The sequence below is a fragment of the Camelus ferus genome, chromosome 11, assembly GCF_009834535.1.
Source record: "Camelus ferus isolate YT-003-E chromosome 11, BCGSAC_Cfer_1.0, whole genome shotgun sequence".
NCBI lineage: Eukaryota > Metazoa > Chordata > Mammalia > Artiodactyla > Camelidae > Camelus > Camelus ferus.
Window position 1 is genome coordinate 34,227,238 of NC_045706.1, and position 16,485 is coordinate 34,243,722.

At 40.1% G+C, this 16,485-nt stretch overlaps 1 protein-coding gene across 6 annotated transcripts in view; it reads right to left on the reverse strand.

Annotated features, from left to right (window-relative positions):
* Nucleotides 1-838: 838 nt before the first annotated feature.
* The window catches only part of LIPM (lipase family member M), a 29,622-nt gene continuing 13,975 nt past the window's right edge, over nucleotides 839-16,485 (reverse strand). For 3 of the 6 annotated variants that reach the window (XM_032491368.1, XM_032491374.1, XM_032491373.1), the window contains 7 exons: nucleotides 10,789-10,987; nucleotides 9,826-9,935; nucleotides 8,256-8,392; nucleotides 7,425-7,571; nucleotides 6,032-6,103; nucleotides 4,663-4,734; nucleotides 839-1,766 (listed from right to left, as the gene is read on the reverse strand). In XM_032491368.1, coding sequence (XP_032347259.1) covers nucleotides 1,497-1,766; nucleotides 4,663-4,734; nucleotides 6,032-6,103; nucleotides 7,425-7,571; nucleotides 8,256-8,392; nucleotides 9,826-9,935; nucleotides 10,789-10,987 — 1,007 coding nt within the window. In that variant the 3' untranslated portion in view covers nucleotides 839-1,496. The remainder of the gene's footprint in view (nucleotides 1,767-4,662; nucleotides 4,735-6,031; nucleotides 6,104-7,424; nucleotides 7,572-8,255; nucleotides 8,393-9,825; nucleotides 9,936-10,788; nucleotides 10,988-16,485) is intronic. The other 3 variants (XM_032491370.1, XM_032491371.1, XM_032491369.1) reach the window with 1 other exon arrangement.

Below are 16,485 nucleotides of genomic sequence, written 5' to 3' on the forward strand. Positions count from 1 at the left end.
TGGATTTCTTTATAAGAAATAGAAATATATGATGGGGTGGTGTCTGGATGATATGTAAAGAGGAGAGATTGTGAATATCAAAATATCTGTCTTAAGTCCTTTGTCAGGGAGACAGAGGAAATAAACACATTTAAAAATGACTGGATTCTGCAAAGCAAGACTGAATCTTCAATATCTTTAGACATGGACTAAGCTGCTCTATGTGTGGTAAGATATACAGTCTAAGAATGAGAGATTTACCTTCCGTGAACAGAACAGAGGTCTAACAAAAATCAAATCCAGGAATATTTATTGAACTATGTATAGGGCCTTAAGGCACATATTTTGTGAGGGGAGCAGTAGCATGTAGATACAGATTCCAAAGCCCTTAAAGCTCTCTTACTACATTATTTGACATCCATTCACATTGAACTGTGTTACCAAGTGACTCTGGACACTGGGAAAAAAAAAGCAAGTGAAACTTCACACATCAGTTTACCTTCAACACGGTGCCAGGATACCTTCGATTTGGTGTCAGAGTTTTGCAAAATTAACATACTAGTAACTCATGTAATTTATAACTGTTGTCTTTGAAATTGTGTGAAAATTGAACAGTTTTCTGAAGAACTAAATCCAGATTTGTGAATGAGTTGGGGTGATTGTCTAACAGTAACTTTGTCAAGATCTTAGGATAAAATACATAGTTTATTTCATTATATTCATGACATTATAAAACTTTCTTCCCAGCTTTTAATTTTTGAAGGCAGACATTAGCAGCCATTAGGTCTCCTAGCAACAAGCTGTAAACTCTCAGACGGGCATGGCCTAGACTCTAGGTACAGAAATACACATACACACGTTATGCAATGCATAGTGCATTTATTAGAAAACTCATTAATATCCTACAAAAATATCTTGTCTGACACTCAACTCTGAAACTTGGCCTTTTCATCTATACTGTACATCGATTTTTCTTTTTCTTTTTCTTTTTTGGTTAAAGTAGCTTGGCTTCCTGAGGTGGGGTTATGTCTCCATGGCAATAAGGTGGAAACAGCTAGCTTATTTTGTCAAACTCAACAACAACAGTCCAGAGATTCAAGACCCCTGACTGTGTCCCAGTGTGGAATTTTACTTGATCACTCCAAAAATAAAGCTCATGGAATAAAAATAAATGTTTTAAGAACCTTTAGTTGAATAATATAAAGAATGTCTAGATAATTTTTCTAGTTGTCAGGTAAAACCTACCTTTCAAGATGGCAGAATACATAATAACACATGAAAACTCTGTTCACCCAATGAGTAGTTTAATTAACTGAAAAAAATTTGAATGTCAGTTTTAGTGCCAAATACAGAAAACCTGAAGGAATGTACATTGCATCTCTGCTCTCCCTCCTCCACCTCCCTCCTACTCATACTGTAGGTTTCCAATGGCGGAAATCTTTAAAATCCTCCATTCATGGACTCAAGCCCCATCTTCCATGAGATTTTTTTCCTAAGACTGGTTAGTATCAGATGCTTCACAAGCTGACACTAAAAGTTCCCTGGGAAAGACTGGTCTCTTCCTGCTTCATCAGATGTATGATTTCATTGTACATACGGTGAGGAGCATCCAAGCCCAGGATGAAATCCACATGAGCCCATTCAGGAATGTTCTTATGGTAGATGAGGTTGGTCACCTCAGAGAGGAGTGTTCTCACATCTTCTGGATTTGAAAGCCAGTCCTGACCTCCAGTCCACATGGCTGTGGGGACCGTCATGTCTCTCACTTTGTACCTTATGGGAGTTGGCTAGAGAAAAGGAATAGTTTTTAATTGCAGATAACATTTGGACTTCCAAACTCATAGTTTACTTTTCAAATAAACATGGTAAATATGTCCTGTGTTGTGAATGAAAGGTGCATGGAGACTAGAGCCATCTAGAACTCCATTAAGAGTTTCTGCTCCAGCTTCTCCTTGAAGGTGAAAAATTACTTAACCTCATTGAACCTCAGTTTCTTCATCTGTGAAATGGGGATTCTATCTATAAGAACTTACTAGTTTAAATGAGAAAACATGTCAATTGCCTAGCACTTTAGGCATTACTTGTTCAATTCTTTTCCCTCCCATTAATAAATATTTAACTCATAAATTGTCTTTAAAAGATAATGTTCCTGTCCTTTTAAGAGATGATTTCACAAAGCTTCATGAGGCCAGAGTTGGAGATATTCTACAGAGAAAGGCAAGTGGATGGAAACTACTGAGAAAGACTTGGGTGTTCACAGGGACTTTCTGTCCTAAAGAAAGCCCTGGGGGCACATCCAGCTTGACTTAGTCTCCAAATGGGGAAGTCAGTGGCACTGGATCTCAGGTAGTTTGAACCAAGGGGAGATTTGATCCCTGATCCAGTCCGCCATCACCCAAAGAAGGATTCTAGGATTCCTAGTTCTTGAGAACTTCCCTGATTCAAACAGAACTATTAGATCAAGCTGGCTGGCTGAGAGCTCTTGACGTTAACCAGCACCCAGAACTTTCAGCAGAAATGTCAAAGCCCACTTCTCACTCACCCTGGAGCTGGGGTTCCAATCCCAGCAGCCCTTATTTCTCTATATAGCTTTTAAGAATTTGGAATTATCATGTGTTTTATTATGAGCTATAATAAGACACATGTGTGTGATCTTCATCCATGTTTTTAGTGCAGAGCTCCTAAAACCCTCAGAATTTCCTAAGCAACAGAGCCATAAAGGTGTCTTTTGTTATATTAATGAGGTAACATTTGGAACAAGATGTGGGGCATTGGCTCCAGAAGTGGATTCAAGCAAGTGGTTAGAGGGTTGACACTTTCAGTCCCACCCCTGACCTCCAGGGAGAGGAAATGGGCTAGAGATTGAGTTCAATCACTAATGGCCAATGATTTAATCAATCAGGCGTGTGTAATTAAGTCTCCATAAAAACTCAAGAGGACTGGAGTTGGAGCTTCCAGGTTAGTGAACACGTGAAAATGTGGGGAGAATGGCACACATGGAGAGGGCATGGGGGTTCAGCATCCTTTCCCTTGAATGTGTATCTTTTCTTCTTGGCAGTTTCTGAGTTATATCCTGATATAATAAACTGATAATCCAGTGCGCTTTTCTGAGTTCTATGAGCCGATCTAGCAAATTAATCAAATCTGAGGAGGGTGGCATGGAAACCTCTTACTTATGGCCAATTGATGACAACCGCGGCTTGTGATTGGCATCTGAATTGGAGGACAGTCTTGTGGCATTGAGCCCTCAACTTGTGGGATCTGATGCCAGCTCTGGGTAGACAGTGTCAGAACTGAGCTAAATTGTAGGCCACCCCGCTGGTGTTGGAGAATTGCTTGTTGGTGTGGGGAAACTCCCCCCTCACCACCCTATCCATAATTGGAATTTGGTGATCAGACCCATCTTTTGTAGAGTCATTTAGATATGAAAGGTTGGAATATTCTAAGGAGCCAGTCACACGCTTTTCTCATCTAACTGGGAGAAGGGGGGGGGGATTGAATTGAATGTCACAGAGCTCTAAGGCTCTGTGAGTCTAATGACACTTTTTTGTCTATGTGTTTTCTCTTTCTTTCCAGGACCATTTTCTGGCACCTGCTGTGTATGCATCACTTTCTCTTTAACACATGGTGTTAAATGTTGACAAATTAAATGAATCTTGGAAATGGAATACTTTCTCTAAAGACATATTTTAGGAGACAATGAAAAAGGATCCCAAAAAACTAGCTGATATCCGTGACGGAGAGTTTGCTATTCAGTGGCCTTACATCGTCTGTCCAATCTCCTAGCCTTTTATATCTGGACTGACGTACAGAAGTGGAGGTTAAGTATGAGATGAGATGCTCAGAGATCAGTCTGTGTGTGTACACTGCTCCCTCCAGCTTTATGTGGTCAATATTTGTTTACATTCACACACAAGCTAACCGATCATCTTCAGTGAAGGTTTTATGCCCGGGAAGGCATAATATCCACTTTTAATTCTCCACAACTTCTATTTTTAATTTTATTCTGAAGGATTGATTACACATACACATTTTCTTGGGTAATATTCTTTTTTTTTTTTTCATATTTTCACTGGCAAGTTACAAATCCATTAAAAGTGTGACCAGGGAGAACACTTAAGGGTTATCTAGTCCAATAATTTTTATTTTAAAGAGAAAGAAATAGAGGCCTGAAGGATCAAAGCAGCCGAGCCATGATCACACAAGCAGCGCAGAGCCAGGGCTAGCACAGTAATTGTCACTTGTCACTCAGTGCTCTTTCTACTGTGCGATGATCCAACCTCATCCTTGCCATCCTCATTCGTGGGTGTTCTTTTTTGGTTTGTTTTCTGATTTTATTTTCTGGATCTTAAAAAGATCCTTCTAGTACCCACCACAGACTACAACCCTTCCCTTCACTAAATCTACCCCATCTTCTTCCTAAGAAGCCCAGTGCCTTGTTCATGGAGGCAGTCTCATTAAAAAAAAGGTTTTCCAACTGCATTATAAAAGCCTTTTTTTTCCCCATTCTTGGCCAAGCTTTGAACTTTTTCCATTTTCAAATGGAGTCAAACCAGAACTAATTACTTTCTACTTGAATTCTTGTATTTTATTCCCGTTTTGAGAATAAACCGCCACTTTTAACCTCCCTCTCACGCATTTCGACAGGATATATTTTCGGCAGATGGTATTCGATTTTCTTACCTGATTACCTTTCTCCAGATTTTTGGTCTCGCTGCCCCAGTCAAATGCCCGGAGTTCCCCAGAGTTCACTGCCTACAAGGAAACAGAAATTGACATGGCGTTCAAATGCATCACTGGATAAAGGTGGGGGCGGGAGTGAAAATTGTGAGAGAGGCAGAGAGCAAAGGCGGAGGCTGCTCCTCCATTCGGTGTTAGGATAATCTTCAGGAGAGTATAAACACAGGAATGAGGTCCTTTCAGGGAGAAAAACGTACTACAGAAAAACTGGCCCATCATGTTATGTAACTCCAGAATGTGTATCCCCATTGCAGTCTATGTAAATGGGTATCCTGCACAACTCCATAGGCTACGATGGGAGAGCGCCCCCTAGGGTTGTGCAGTGCACTTATTTAGTCCAGTGCAATTTAATCCAGTGCAACATTTAATCCAGTTTAGAATTCTTGTTTGTTTTTGATCATAAAATCTCTCTCTCTCTCTCTCACTCACACACACACATACCCGTTTACTAAAATGTAAAAATTACCTTCAAAGAACAATTTGACTAGGCGCAAAATTGTTAGAAAAAGAGGATCAATATTTATGATTTACAGATGTCATCATCACTATTAAAACTTTCTGCTTGGCTTAAGAACCCCCTTCCCTTTTTTTTTTTTTTTTTTTTTTTTAGCAAAGTGGTATTTTTAGTAGGTGAGAATCTGAGGTTAGTTATGTTCCAGCTCTCTGTTCTTATATTCATCCTTATCTCTACAGCCAGTTGGGGGTCACTGTATAGTATCATCTATAATGAGCAATATTAGGTTCAGTGCTTCTTCATATGTGAGAGAATAATTAGCATTCACGTTGTCCTTGAACTAACTCTGCATATTTTACCTCAGACACACCACACTGCACCGAGAGACAGTTCCTGTGACAGGTAATCAGGACCTTCTCTCCTGTGACTGCAGGTGAAGTCTGCAGCCCAGAGAACTCCTGGGAAAACTTTGGGTAGTTAGGTCCATCTCTGCATTTTTATTACTACTTGACCACACTGTATTGCTGGAAGAGCCGAAAGGAAAATTCAGAAACATGATCTCCAGCCTCACCTTTGAGGTGGCTAGAGACTGAGAAAGGTCTCACCTGAACCTTCTGAATTCACACTTTTAAGGTCCACTAAAGAGGTTCTAGGGCCAGTCCTTTGCTCGGGTCTCCTGAAGGGTTTCAGGTTTCAATGTTCTAAATCAAATGCACAGATGAAACCATACTGACAGGCTCACATTTCACCTTGGAATAAGCGTGACGTAACACTGGGCTGTCAAAAGGGCATCCTTCGGCTATTCCAGACAAGGTGCACCAAGACCCTTAGCAAAGACGACGGGCTCAGCATGCTTACCTGGCTCCAGTGCAGGATGTTCTGCACAGATGTTCCGGCAAGACTGTGAGCAACATACACGTTTGCCCGGCTCTGTAACAAAGCATGAGCAGTTTGTGGGACAGGGGAAAACTCACAAGATGTGCACCTTGTGAAGATCACATCTCCAGGGTGTCAGACGAAGAAACAGGAAGATAATTAAAGTATCAGCAGTTGTCCATGAAACAGTAACAGATACACAGGCAGAAGTAAAACATGCCACTGACTGTATCCCTGAGTATCCATGTCCTTCATCTGAGAAAATCTTCTCGTGAGACATCTGATTTCTTCTTTCAAAAAACTTTCCTTGATTAATTAAGGATGAGGACTCTAGAACTGGACCTGAACTCAAATCTCACCTCTGTTATTTAATGTTTAGGTGACATAGGGAGCATTACTTTATCCACTATGTCTCAGAATGGTAATCTGTAAAGTGGAAATATTGATAATACTTGTCTCATAGGGCTGTTATAGGGAATAATTTAGCCTGGCATATAATAAAATGCTTATCAAATGTAGCTATTAATCATATTATTAATAAAAAAGGAAAAAAAGTCTCCAGGAGTTAAAAACGTGTCCCTCCAGCTGCTGGCAGATAGCCCTCTGCTGTCTGGCCTCCCTGGGGGAACTGTCTCAGGTGCAGAGAGCTGCCCTGTCCACCCCCCACCTCCATTACTAGTGTTGTCTGCATTACCTGACTGGCTGATATGAGGGTGTAAAGCCCCAGCCCTCCCGCTGTAGTGTGGGACAGTTCCGAAGGGTCATCCCATCTGCACAGACCCCTACTGGATCTTCGGAGGCTCCCTTTGAGACCACAGCACAGCTGGATTTTTAATCTACCCCATCCTGTGTCCTTCCCTTCTCTGGGTGTTATCCCAAGGGGATTACTCCCAGTCATAGTGCACGCGAATCTCCATCTCAGAGTCTGCTTCCTGTGGAACCCACTGGGATACCCACTAACTGGTAGCTACGTCTAAGCTAAACTGAAACTCCCAGACAGCACATCAAAGGACTTGAACTACAAACCAGGAGGACCCAAGTAGAAACAAGAGATGGATGATGCATGGCTCTTCTCTTTTGACTTCTGGGTTCCACTCAGGTTTTTCCATCTGTTAACTCACTGTAGCAAAACTGCTTTCAGACCTCTTCCATCTCTAATCTATGAAGTTAATATGGAGCAATGCCCTTATGGTAACCTTCACTCAGCCCACGTTGAAGCATTTTCCACACATTACTATGATTTGAAGAAAACTGAACTACTTGGAGTACATCATTTCTCTAAGTCTTCTCTGGCATTAGCTCGCCCTCAAGGAGTGAGACTAATAACTGGTAGCTTTGCTTTGGGACCCTGAGGATTTACGAAGCTCCCACTTACCATGTTCATATTGTTCAAGTTAAATCCTCCCAGGAGTAACATGACACGGCTGCAAATCTGGTCAATAACTATCTGGCCACAAAGGTAAGTAAAAACCTGTCTGAAAAATCTGGTCTGGTACAGAAATTCTTTTTTGCCAAATAATCCCTGTAAAAATGTGAAAAGGAAGCATCATTACATTATAGTCAGAAAGAAGTGGCTCTATGCATGGTCCACCCACAGGCGCCATGACAATTCCTAGGCTGACAATAAAAGGTCAAAAAGTGGGCGGGGCCCAATTCCTGGAAATCCCTGCCCCTTCTGCTTAGTAGGTGGAATAATCCTCCTACTCATTAGCATATGAAATTACCAAGCCCATAAAAACTAACAAGCCTGCATTGGGGTTTGCTCTCTTTCTCTTACTTCTGAGACATCCCACACTGTCTATGGAGTGTGTATCTGCTTTTACTTTAAACTAAACACCCCACAGCTCTCTGTCTCTCTCCCTCTCACACTTTTGAGACAGCCTGCATTTTGCCTATGGAGTGTGTATCTCCTAAGCTGCTCTCCTTTCCAAGTGTGACAGACCACACTCTCTATGGAGTGTATATCTCTCTAAACAAACTAGTTTCACTTAAAAAGAAAGAAAGAAAGAAAGAAAGAAAGAAAGAAAGAAAGAAAGAAAGAAAGAAAGAAAGAAAGAAAGAAAGAAAGAAAGAAAGAAAGAAAGAAAGAAAGAAAAAAACAGAAAAAAAATTTTTAAAAGCAGTGGCTCTAATTTAAGTATATGTCTTAGCAAATAGGGCTGGAAGACTCTGTGCAGAGACAGGAATTTTCTGAGGAGTCACATACCTTGATCATCATATCAGGCAGCAACAAAAATTTGGTCCCAGGACTTTTTGCATGTTTAACAGTAGCTATGGGTGCTAAAGCAAAATTTATTTTTATTTTCTGAGCCAGCTCTGGCATGGTGGAAAATGCAATAAAGCCTGCAAGAGAAGAAATATGTCAGTGTGGACATCGAATATCCTAGAACTAATACAATGCTTACTTTTATCAAAATAGTTCAGTAATGATGTGTGCTTGTGTTTTAATTCTCCTGTGAAATTACTAGCTCCTTGTCAGGGAAAAACAGTATCAGCAAACCTCCTCTCCGTTCCCTCTGACATCTGGTGTATTTACTGCCCAGTACTAGGTTCTCACTGAATTTGTGTGTGTGTGTGTGTGTGTGTGTATCACCCTTTTCACCCTGGTTAAACTGAAAAACTTAAGAGAGTCAGAAACTGAAATTTTACAAAACGTAGCTGAACTTAGCAGAGGCACTTCCTAGGACCTCTTTCCATGCCCCAGCGGAGAAATGGAAAACCCATAACAATGTATTGCCCACCTTGAAGGTTTCCTAGTCAGGTGAAAAGTTTCATTTTTCTGATGGATGAAGGAACTTCAGGAGCAGTTCTGTCGACACTATGACATTTTATTGAAGTAGGACTAAATCAAGAATGGGGGGCCATGATCTGTGGGTTGAGCAATTCTCACTCCCACATAGGACAGTGATTCTTAGCTACACAAGAGCATCAGAATCACCCCGGGGTCCTTTTCCAAATGCACGTGACTTAGATCCATTCCTGGATGTTCTGCTTCAGTAGGTCTTGGGTGGAGCCTTGGCATGAGTATTTCCTGATAGAATTATTGAATTAATTATTCAGTCCAACAATATGGACTTTAAGAAAATACATATTGAGAGGTAACTATATGTTAAGACACTTCGCTAAAGACTTTCGTGGTTCTTACCTCATTTAATTCTGAGACTCTTATGGGATAATTTTAATAAAATTCTACAGTGCAAGAAATCAAGAATTAGAGAAATTATCTTGTTTATTGACAACAAGCATGTTCTGTAACATAATGGGTATTGAGATAGCAGGGTTCTGCTGGTTTTCCTTGATCTCTACCTTTTCAGGAACCCAAACAGCAGTGTAATCTAGTAGGCAAGTTGTCCAGTGAACTGGAATCCAACTCTTATTTTTGCCATAGACTAGTTTTGGGACCCTGGTTAAGTCAGTCTGTGCCTCCATTTCTATATCTATAAAATAGAGACTAATTCCCTGAATTTCCACTGTACAGGGACGATCTCTTTGGAGATTTTGGGGGAAAAAAGCTATCATACAATGACCAGGGCATGGTCATTGTATTTAAAATACTATATGACTATTTCAAAACAGCCTGTACACTCTCTGTCTAGGCTGACATTTGCAGGTTGTAAGGGAGAAAGGGAAGCAGAGAAAAACTAGAATTTCGTGGCCCTGAAGAGGATAAGGCCAGATCTGAGAGAAGTGTACAAAGGCTGCTCCCAGGCACAGCTCTGCGCCATATACTAATCTTTCTTCTGAGTATACCAACTGCTTTTCTTTTTTAAACCTACCCATGGTGGTGCCCTGTGAATAGCCGACATAATAGATCTTTTCTTGACCTGTTTTCCGCAAAATAAAGTTTATGACTGCAGGAAGATCAAACCTCGCCATCTCATCATAACTAGGAGAAGAAAAGGCAAGATTGTATGAAAAATTATAATCAGAAACAAGCAAAAGCAGCCCCCGGGGTTTACAAACATGCCCTTAAGCTGTCAGCCCCAACAGCTGGTGACTGTGGCCCTCACAACACTCAGAACGGACTTGTTTCAAACCTGTGACGCCTGGATGCCTCTGGGGTCCCAGGCTGTTAGCAAACTGCTGTTTTCTCTGGATGTTACCATAGAGCAATAACCATCTTCAGTGAACATTTACTGAGCACACGCTCCACCTCCTGGTGGACATGTCCTGTAACTCTATTAGCAGAATGGCACAGGGCCATGCAGATTCATTTATATAAAAAGTGTCAAAGATGCTGCAGGAGCCCTTCTCTGATGAAATTCATAAAGAGCAGGTGGAATTCAATAGGTAATTTAAATAAAAACATTAAAAGCTTTTGTATGAGTGCGAGAGATGTATTAATCAAATGGATGGTCCCTAAGGCTTATTAGTTCCACTGATAGTGTTAATACGGCCTGGTCTTATCTCTTCCTGGGGGTACAAGCCCTTGTCATCACTCACGGAAGAGCTAATCCCAGGATCCACCTACAAAGAAGTGGACCTACACTTCTCCTGTTCCAGTCTCGATCACCTGACACCAACGCCATCCTCACCCCATTTGCCAGACCCAGCCTTCTACTTGGGGAACCCAGTTTACTTCCCCCAGAGAATCACTAGCTAATGAAGACAATTGTGGGATAATATGTTAGGTTACTGAGAAGCCAACTAAAGTAAGTTATCTACATACCAGAAGCCATATTCTTTACTCCATTCTCCCAGAGACGTCATGTCCACCTCCACCCAAGACGTTCGTGTACCTGAAAGCCCAGAACTCATCCTGGTCTACGGAGAGGGTCTTGTGCTTCCGAGACCAGGTGTTTCCCCTGCTGTTCCCCAGCCACACATCAAAACCAGCATCCGCCAGCATGAAGCCCAGGCTGTTGTTGGGCAGGTTGAAAATCCAGTTGCCAGCATCTCCAAGCAGGCCGTGCTGCAGTAACACCACCGGCCTGGAACCTACGAAACAGTGAATTTCAAAGGTGTGAAATGTCCTGCACCTTTATTATCCCCTAATGTGCAAAAGCTTTCAAGTGAGACAACTGAGTGTTCAAATCTTGATTCAGCTGCTTTCTAGCCTGTGCCTTTCTGTGTCTTGATTTCCTTGTGAGAAAAATGGGATTTTTGTTAAATAAAATGGCCCACAAGGACCAGGTGGCACAAGGCCTGGCACAGAGAAAGAATCAATAAAGCTGAGCTTTCCTTGTTGCTTTTGTGTAGTTATTTTTATGACTTGACTTGTCTGGGCACCTCGGAAGATACTGGAAATGTTCCGGGAGGTAGAATAGTACAATGATTAAGATGTATATAATAATCATAACTATTATATGTTAATAAGGGAAAGTAATTATATTATTATATACTAATACATGTTATTTACATAATACATTATATATGTGTATAAGTGAGCATATTAATATTATATCAGTAATGTGTACTATATATTAATATAGAATTAATATACGATATTATACAGTATTATATAATCTGTATAATTATTGACATATTAATATACACACATATAGACATGTACACAAATATGCTTACTATATTACCTATTGATTTATTGATAATATTATATATGATTATATATCATTACTAACATTGTGATATTAATATGTACTCTCACATATATATCATACATATAATGGTTTAATTATATGGGCCCTTCATGTCAAAAGGACTCACAAGCCAGCTTGAAAGGGCTCCCACTATTCAAATATGGAAAGTCTGAGCATCAAAATAAACAATGATAGTAATAAATTATATTTCATTGACTAAATTAAGAATGTATGAGCCAACATTGATATCAATAAAAAATGAGCAAGTAATTAGGGGAAAAGGAAAACTTTAATTACAGTATAACACCAATTAATAGATATAGAAAGATTGACAGTGTTATAAACTCATCAATGGATACTCAAATTAGTGGGTAAAAGTTTGAAGAGATACAGAATATTTACATATCCTGAAAGCAACTCCTCACAAATTATTTATTAATTACAAAGGGAAGAATATTAACTTTATGGGAGAAAAAACTTGCCATACGTCACCTTAACAAAATGATCAATTAATATTACCAAATAGAACTGGACTCCTAACTTACACCTCTCACAAAAGTTAACATTAAAGACTTCAGTGTAAGGCCTGAAACCATAAAGCTCTTAGAAGAAAATGCATTAGACTTACCAATGATTTTTTTGAATAAGATACTAAAAGCAGAGTAATAGAAGCAAAAATAAACAAATGGGACTAACTAAAAAGCTTCTGTACAGCAAAGGGAACCATCAATATATTGACATTACAACTTACAGATTGAGAGAAAACATTTGCAAACTGTGTATCTGATAAGGGGTTAATATCCAAAATATATAAAGAACTTATACTACTCAACAGCAAAAAAGCAACTAATCCAATTAAAAAGTGGGGCAAAGGACCAGAATACACATTTTGCAAAGAAGACATACAAATGGCCATTAGATACATGAAGGGTGCTCGACATCACTAATCATCAGGGAAATGCACATCAAAACTACATGATGTATTACCTCATACTTGCTAGAATGGCTTTTACCTAAAAGAAGAAACAACCAGTGTTGGTGAGGATGTGAAGAAAAGGAAAATTTTGTACACTGTGAGTGGTAACACTGGTACATTCATTATGGAAAACAAAATGGAAGCTCCTCAAAAAATTAAAAATAGAACTACCATACGACCCAAGGATCCCACTTCTGGGTATATTTCGGAGGCAAAGAATCATTATCTCAAAGAGGTATCTGCACTGTCATGTTCGCTGCAGCACTATTTACAATAGCCAAGATATGGAAAAAATCTGAGTAATGTTGAGTGATGAATAGATTACGAAGGGGTGGATAAAGAGGATGTAGTATTTGTATATAATGGAGTATTATTCAGCCACGCCAAAGAAGGAAATTTTGCTATTTGCAGCATGGATAAAACTGGAGGACATTAAGCTAAGTGAAACAAACCAACATAGAAAGAAAAATACTGTCTGATCCCACGTCTACATAAAGTCTAAAAGGAAAAAAAGAAGTTGAACTTATAGAAACAGAGTAGAATGGTGGTGCCAGGGGCTGGTGGATGGGGGAAGTGGGGAGATTCTGGTCAAAGGGTACGAGTCTTCAGCTACAAGATAAGTAAGTTCTGGGGATCTAATGTACAGTATGGTGGCAATACCATTTGCTAAGAGTAAATGTTAAACACTCACACACACAAGGTACCTATCTGAGGTGATGAATGTGTTAATTAACCTGACTGTGGTAATCACTGCACAATGTATACATAGATCAAATCATCACATTGTACACTCTAAATATATACAGTTTTGTCAATTGTACATCAATAAAGCTGGGGAAAATATTTTTCAAAAAAGCTAACATTGCCATTCTTAGAACATGCCATCATCGTATGCTTATTATAAGAGGCACACAACTGGGAAGGACATAACTTCACTTCTGTGGTGTTCCTGCCAAAATGTATAACCTAAATCACATCATGAAGAAATATTAGACAAACCAAATTGAAAAATGATGTATACAACAACTCTCCAAAACTCTTAAAAAAATGTCAAGACCAAAAAGACAAAGAAAACCTGAGGAATTGTTCGGTTTATAAAGGAGGCAACGAGACATGACAACCAGATATGGTGTATAATCCTAGAGTAGATTATTGACCAGTTTTCAAAAAAAAGGCTATAAAGGACTTTGGCACAATTGACAAAATTTGAATATGGGCTAAGGATTATATACTAACATCAATCAGTGTTAATTTCCTAATTTTGATACGTGTACTGTGATTATAGAAGGGAATATCTTAATTCTTAGTGAAGAGGATCAGGATACACACCCTCCGAATATGTCATTTTGGCATAAGAATTATTATGTGCTTTTGAGTCCCTGAAATCTCTCATCTGCCTAAAAGCACAGCCTCCCAAAAGAACTCAGTTGTCACAAGTCCCTTCCCTGGGAGCAAATCGAATCTCTTCTTGGAGACAAGAAGTTGGCACCAGGACTTTCAGACATTGTCACTAAAGATGATATCTCCCATCTATTCTCCTAAGAGTCATTTATCTTTCCAAAAAAGTCATTTGCTTTTCCGTAAGTGCTCTGTCTCTCCCTCCCTTTCCCTACTAGTTTAGGTATATAGACCCCAAATTCTAACCACCTTTTTGAGTAACTCATGTCTGAGTGCTCCCACGTGTATATGGGATGAACATTGCAAATAAACCTCTACTTGTTTTTCTGTTGTTAATCTGCCTTTTGTTAGTCTAATTTACAGAGGCCCAGTTAGAAAACCTAAGACGAAATAGAAGAAAATATTCTTTTTTACCCTCTCCAAAGTTAGGTAATACATACTGAAGTATTGACGGGTAAATGATGTCTCAAACTTACTATCAAAGATTTTTGAAAACATAATGTGAATAAATAAATATATATAGGAGAGGGGAGAGAATAATAAAGTAAATGGGGGCAAAATGTAATTCACAATTGGTAAATCAGGGTGAAAGGTATATGATATGGCAGTTCCTTGTATGATTCCTGAAACTTTCTGCAAATCTGAAAGTATATCAAAACAAAATAGTATTTATAAAAGGATTAAGGGCTTTAGAAATTCCCACATTAGAAAGTAATACTGAAAGATTAAGAAAATGCTGAACCTTTAGGAGGAAAAACCGTCATGCTCTCGATAGGGCTTGTGAGGAGTAAATCACATCCTGAGTGTCCTGTCCACACCACGGTGCCTGGCTTAGAGTAAGTCCGTAGTGAACAAGTGGCTTTGTTGCTACTGTCGTGTTGATGCTATAACTTTCTAGGGCAGTGATTCTCTGAGCTTCAGTGTCCTCATTAGCAAAACCAGGACACAAATCTGACCACCTCACAGGGTTTTGAGATGCCGCGTGTTAAGCATTCAGTGTGCTGCCTGACCTCCTACCGGACGGCAGTTCCTGTTAATTCGGTGAACTGAGTCCGTGTGCGGTTTCATAAAGGACAAAGGCCTCTCTATAACAAACTCATCCAGCATCTGGGCAATCTTCATGAATTCCGTTTGCCTCATTTTGTCCCTCTGGGGAGAGAACATGAGGGCCGCGAATGCAGGACCAGGAGAAAGGAACGCAGAGTTATCTCAGGTTTTCCTCTATGTCTGGCCACCGAGTTTGTCCTCTCAGCCCTCAAGGAGGTGACCTCAGCATGAGGTGATGAAACCAAGGTGAGTCAATGCTCTCCTCTGGAGTCCTTAGGTCACTGCCACGGCTGGGGCTGGGCAAGCCCTCCTTAGCAGTACAGTTTGTACTTGTGCTTCACCTAGTGAGAGAACTGGCTTCTAAATAATTTATATCACTTCAAATATCCCCAGTGTCATGGACTTTCACTTACATTATAGCTAACTGGTGAGCACGTAAGGTTATGCTTAAAAAGCTGTCATTTCCCAGGATAGCCCAACCTAATTTCTCTCTTCCACGGTAAATATTTGAAGCTGACAGTGATTATTTGATGAAGTAAAATTTAAACGAGGTTTTTGTCACAAGATTATAGACATCTTTCAGTTGTTTTCAGTATGAATTTCATTGGCCCTCTTTTTGAAGAGATGATGAGAAATCTTTTTTTCCCCTCAAAGCTGGGAGACTTCCTTCTTGAAGCCTGTGGGAGCTGCAAGAACAGCATGAGCCACTAGAGGGCGGTATCCTGCACCGACTGGCCAGAAAGGCGGATCACCTTGAACTCCCAATGCTTGGGTAATTCGTGAACAGTCTAAATAAACAGGGTGTGAGAAAACAAACTACATTCACGAGTGGGGGCTGAAAGCGACCCCCGAGCTTAGGAAATGCCACAGTCTCTGATTGGAAGAGCTGGGCCTGCTTACCCCCCAGGATTTGTGAAGCTTAGTGAAAAGTTCTCCCTGTGTCTCCAGACTATTCATTTATTCCACGTATAGTTTTTGGCGCCTGCCACATGCTTGACACTCTTTTAGGCACTGGTTATGGCCTTGAACAAAATAGGTAAAGTTCCTGTTTACACTCTGTTTGGGAGAGACATAATAAACAAGCAAATATCTATCATATCAGGGGATGTTAAGTGCTATTAGGAAAAGTAAGCAGGATAAGGGGCTAGATCTCAAGAGCTGGGAGTGGGGCTGCTATTTTAAATAGGGCAGTTGGGATAAGAATGTGATGGGGAAAGTGTGAAAGAGGGGCCAGGATGAACTGCAGAGACAGCTGCTGAAAGAGTGGTCCAGAGGAAGAACTGTGAGTGCAAAGGCACTGAGATAGGAGCATCCTGGACATGTATAAGGCACAGCTGTTCAGCTGGTGTAAAAAAAAACTGGTTTTGAAAAAGCTTCACACGTGTAAATTGCAATACAGTAGAACCCTGAAGCTTCTTCACACCAAAGCCAGACAGCATTCACACAGCATTTTCTGGTGTCAGTTAAGAGCACGA